This window comes from Cryptomeria japonica, chromosome 7 (assembly GCF_030272615.1).
Source record: "Cryptomeria japonica chromosome 7, Sugi_1.0, whole genome shotgun sequence".
NCBI lineage: Eukaryota > Viridiplantae > Streptophyta > Pinopsida > Cupressales > Cupressaceae > Cryptomeria > Cryptomeria japonica.
In genome coordinates this window covers 313,953,808-313,959,640 of record NC_081411.1, presented here as the reverse complement: position 1 = coordinate 313,959,640, position 5,833 = coordinate 313,953,808, and the positions used below count along the sequence as shown (strand labels likewise).

At 33.8% G+C, this 5,833-nt stretch overlaps 1 protein-coding gene across 1 annotated transcript; it reads right to left on the bottom strand.

The window, feature by feature from the left end:
• Positions 1-1,432: 1,432 nt before the first annotated feature.
• LOC131047279 (putative UPF0481 protein At3g02645) lies at positions 1,433-2,278 on the bottom strand. The gene has a single exon (XM_057981144.2). The coding sequence runs from the start codon at positions 2,276-2,278 to the stop codon at positions 1,433-1,435; it is 846 nt and encodes a 281-aa protein (XP_057837127.2).
• Positions 2,279-5,833: the final 3,555 nt, after the last annotated feature.

Genomic DNA, 5,833 nt, shown 5'->3' with positions numbered 1-5,833 from the left:
CAACCATGCGGAATAGAGAACCAACCATAGGAGTACAAACTACGATCGGAGCAGAGTAGAGATCAACGAGACCCACAACCTCCTCCCAATGCAGCACAAAAGTTGCAACAAAACCATGGCCAATGAAAAGAACACCAAGAAACATTGAAAATCCTAGAGAGGAAACCAAAACTTGCAAACCCATGAAAGGAAGGGGCATGTCGACCACTCCCAACACAACACCCACCACCCATTTAATAAACTAGGCCACCCTCAACATTGAAACAACGGGAATGACCATCCAATCCAAGTCTCGCCGTCTCCATTGTCTTCAAAATTGGCCTCCTCCTCCCCTGAGGGAACCTTAGAACCTCCACTCATGCCTCTCCCGCTTTCACTCATTTTAGTAATATTATAATGTTATTTTAAATTCAAATTTAGAATATATTTCTATGTTATTAATCATCCATTTAATCTTATATTATATTATTAAATGAAAATTTTCATAAGATAGAATGACATTTCATACAAATTTAGTGGTACAAGAAGATTTTTTTGTTGTTGCTATTATAACTTATAGATATATAGTTGTGTTAGCCTAATAGTGAAGAACATGTACTCTTGGGACTATAAAAAAATCTTTCTCTCTTTCTTTATTAATTTATCTTATATATAACTAAAGTGATTAGACTATAAAATTCTAAAATTGTAAATTAAAATATTTTTTAATTTTTAATCTATTTTTAAGATAATTTTAATACACATTAAGATAATATAAAACTAAAAATAAAACAATTTCTTTTTATAGAATAAAGATAAATTTAACTCTATAAATAAATTAAATTATTATATTTCTAACAAATTAATAGATAAATAAAAATTCAATTTCACACACTTTACCTCCGTTCAACGTACAGACTAACCAATAAGCAGTTAAATAAAATAACCCCTATCTAAAGTTAAAGTATCATGCCACAACAATTTAAAATTCATAAACAATGTAAAGCTCGTGGTCAAGCATAATAAAAAGGTAGAAAATGGTTCCATAAATTGACTGAATAGTTATTCAATAATTCAAAAAAATTAGACATGTACTACGGTAGACGGATATTTACTGATATATTATAATTTAGTAATTCAAATATATCATTCTGGTCTTTCTCTTTCCAGGATGTAAGCTTACCGTCTACTATAACGCCTTTATTGAATTATTAATTTAATAATTCAAAAATATTCTCTTTGCTCATCAGAGTCCCTATCGTAGAGAAGATGAAAACACATGAACATTTCGATTTTAATTCAATATAAAACCCGTGCCAACACAGCACAGACATATCAATAGTAATAGATTTTCTCCATAACAAGATATTGCTCCTAAATATAGACTCTATTCAGAGGGCATGATGTGTATGACAAGTCTTACGCCATTACTCCTGAAACAAATTCGTGTCCTTCATCCAGCGTTTACAGTTATATATGGAGCAGAATGCTTCCAAACATGTGTGAGAAGCAACAGTATGATCGCAGCCAGTAAAGACAGACACAGCCATGAACCAAATACGTATTTTTTCATGTATTCCACCACGGCCACGCTCCATGTCCGCTTATAATACCTATTCATGTCTGCAATAACTTTGTCTAAACACTTATTTTTTGACAATTTCACACATTTCCCCATACCATTCCACAGACTCGCTACTTTCCCCTCTTTCCCCAGGTGATTGTAAATGATTTCGCTCTCTTTCAGCACTCGAACATCTTCGTCGGTGTCGATGATGCTGTTCATGAAATCGGTGTAGCGAATGAAACTGAGGTCACTGGGCACCACCGAAGCTTCGAAAGCCACAAGATTTCGGATAATCACTTCTTTGTTTGAGTCCAACCTCATTTTGGGCAGATAAAGAGTGACACTTGCCTGGTCGAAGCGAATTGTGGTAAGGTCTCCATCAGTGGGAAGGAACTTCACTCCCGCAGAATAGAAATCGGCAACACACGGAACGGCCAGCTCGTCTCGTGTAGGTGGAGTCTCCACAGAGACGCTTCCTTCACCTTCCTTCTCTGCTTCCTTGGATCCAAAAAGAGAAGTTATGGGCTCCTTAAACAGGCGCAACACTGGCAACTTGCCCAGAACAGACAGGAGGCGGAGGGGCAACTCTATCAGGAACTGGATTACCGTCTGTCTCAGCACACGCTTCCTGAATTCTCTAATGGGGCCGATGTCCAATAAACTAAAAGCCTTCCATAGACAGCTGTATTCTTGTGCCGCGCTTTTTCGGTCTAGCGAAGGCTTCGTCCTCATCACCCTTTCCGATAAGATCACATTTCCACGGAGAAATGAAAAGAGAGAAATAGAGCGCCTACAGTATGTGACACCTCTCTGTTATACGCAGCCTTGGACCATCGGGCACGTTGAACAAAAATGGAGAAAATTCTATACAAGTTGTTCTTACCAGATTGCAGAGCCTCTCTTCTGCCATGTCTTTTGAGCCCAGCTGGATCTCCAACAGTTTCTGCAACAGGAACAGCGGCACCTGATTTTCCACCATCGTCACGTCTCTCATTATGGCGTTGTGGGTAGCGCTTCTGCCGAATGGATCTAAACATTTTGGCACCTGAATTCCTTCTGATAAATATTGGTAAGTCCGCTTGCCCAAGAATTGCAAGCACTCGAGAACAAAACAGGGGTCCAAAGCCATGAGCCATGCCAGCGCTTCGCCATTGTATTCGAGGTATTTGTTATAGCAGCTCCGAATTCGGCGCTCGTATTTTCGTACCTCCTTGACGATGGACTAGAACCTGTGACCATCAAGTCTTTTCTGGAATGCCCGAGCAGCAGCGAGCTTGTATCTCTCCATTTCATTCAGTTCGGATCTCCAATGGTGATATGGCCCGATGGAAACACACTGCGGGGTGTATGCTTCCGGCTTAGCTGCCAACAGGTCGTTGGGACATTGAACACAGAGACAGATAACTCTTCTTGGTCTTCCTCCTCTATCTGCAGATTATCCCTTACCTGAATAATCCAGCGATCTGGATCAATCTTTTCCTGAACCGCATTCTTGGATTCCATGATCTCTAGTTGAAGAAAAACTCAGAAACCAAGAAGAAAAGAAAAACCTCGGACACACATGGGACACTCCGCTTCATATTGATATATTTAACTGTAATATTTTACTTGTAGAAGCTTGGCTGCCATGACGAAGGAAGTCTGGTTAGTTCCATTTTTAGTCGGTTAAACCATGTCTTGAGCTTTCTACTTACAACTCGTTACGAGCATCATTGCATTTGTTAATAGTTCTTTTTTTAATAAAATAAATAAATAAATATTCCATCTTTAGCGTCGGAGGGGTAATCCTATCTCAAAACGAATATCTTTATATCTTGAAAATAAATAAATATGTTTTATTAATATAGTTAAATATTGTTCAAAAATCAAATAGTAACAACAATTAAGATATTTTAACTTATTTAATTGAGTATTAAAAATTATCCAAATATTTAAAAAATAATAATGAAATATATTAAAGTATTTAGTGCAGTTGTAATATAAAGATGTTTTATTGTAATTTATATTTATTAATTTAACTTTTCTATTTATTATTAAAAATGAAATTGTAAATCTCAAATTAATTAAGAATAGTAAACCCTTTCATCTAATTTAAGTCCCACAATTATAATTATAATATATTTGTTTATAGATTTGACCTTTTTCTCATATAGTCTTTAATATATGACCTTAAATTTTCTACTCTAGATCTTAAGAAATGTATTCACATTTAATATCTAAAAATAATGATTATTTAGAATTTTTTATGCTAGAAATAAGAGTTACTAGCATGGCTTCTCTTTCTTAATATAATCTAAACATCAAAGAGACTAAAAAAAAACCTATATAATATAATTATTCAACAATGTAACATCAAATGTATTATCATAATATAAATAAAAACAAAATTGACATATGTATTCTATACCTACTATATCAATAAAATCTATATTGAAAATCCAAATTTTTATATTAAAAATTGAAATCAAGAAAAATCATTTGATATACATAGATATATAATCATTTATTAATATTTTATATTACCAACATAAAAGTATTTCCTCACTAAAATATTTATTTATTTCCCATATCCATCCCAATTTTAAATAATCCAAAAGATGGAAACTAAAAGATATTACATCGTGAAACTATAATTTTATATTTTCATATAACAAGATCATGTTGCAACCCTTTGTGAAACCAAGCAGAGAATGTATAGATATTCTCAGCTTCTATTGTTTGTCTTTTAGTATTGCTTGTTAAATTCCAAAAAAAAAATTGGTTCCATTCTTATAGACGTGATCCATATTTTTGTCGTTGGAATTTTGATTACAGAGATGTTCGCATTTAGTAAAATTGACCGCCACATGCGTTTGCAGGCAATGTTGGATTATATCCTACAACCCTTTTTCCATTGCTGTATTTTCTTAGTCAAACAGCGAATGTAAAAGTAATCCGCTACAGGCTTATATAACTATTGTACGGAATGCTATATATGCACTGCGAGCAGTATGGAATAGATCTACACCATACATGTCATTTGAACTTTCATTAAGGGCTAGATTTATAAACGTGTACGTTTGATAAGATGATTTTGTTTCAATTTACTGAAAAACGTGTGTTTTGTTCTGTTCAGATAAATAGTTAAATTTGTTTACATGGCAAACAGAAATGGCTAAAGTTATTCTGATTCAAAACAGACCTTTCATACAGCGTGTTAGCGACAGGTTAGTCAATCGCAGCCCTTTATTGTTAAATCAACGATGTAAAACGTGCCAATCTGTACTGCCGATCTAACTTGTTTTGAGGTGTATTTTGACAAGTGATCGATTAAAGACATAACTAATATGACATCATCATTGATGCCCAAAGATTTAAATAATATATTTAAGCTCATAACTTAAATATTGAAGCGTGGTTATTTTTTTTTTTGTGAAAGGTGAATATACCATTTAAAAGCTTTATAATTGTGAAGTTGAGGTCTATGACTATTAAGTCATTTCTCCTTGATGACATAAACATTTGAAATAAATATTTATTTATTTGTTAATTAGGTTCTTATGTGCTCCATTCCACTTTATGATAAGCTAATATTCATTAGACACATATGCTTTGTAAGTCACCCTTAGGTAGCTTTAACAAAGGAAGGCATATACTTTGTAAGTCATCCAATTAGTTGTTAGAAAGGTATTATTATTGATATTGTCTTAGCAACAATCCAACTTTAATATTCCTCTACATTTGACAATACTCACGTAATATTTCGATCCATTGGATTACATATATGTACTATATTTGTACATGTGAGCCATATAAAACACTTGATCTAACCCGTCACTTTTTGCAACCACGGAGATCTTAAATTTCATAAGGCACATAATTAAAAAGTTATGTGGCCAATTTTCACCTTTTTTGGTGACTTTTCTCATTTAATTCACCCATTCAAACTATTCAATTTGCCCTTTGAATTTAGTTGTCTATTTTGGGCTCAAGACAACATTAACATGTTTCAATGGAATCTTAGGTTACACTCATCTCTTCAATTTAGTTAATTTTCCATAAATTTTGTGACCTTTTCTTCAAGTTGAAATTCTATCCATAGTGATAGGTTGCCATTCTCAAGACCAATAGTCCAACTAGATCTTACTATGCACTATCTCAATAATAACTTTGATCCAATACAATAGGACAAAAAAGACAAGTTCAAGACACTCAATGCCTTAATATCCCACCTCACACAAGTACTACAAAATTAGGTTCAACCTTTCACTCATACAATAGATCCTACTAGTTTTATACATGGTTAAT

Excerpts from the sequence above, each read along its gene's own strand:
- LOC131047279 (XM_057981144.2), bottom strand. The coding sequence starts at position 2,278 with ATGAGGACGAAGCCTTCGCTAGACCGAAAAAGCGCGGCACAAGAATAC.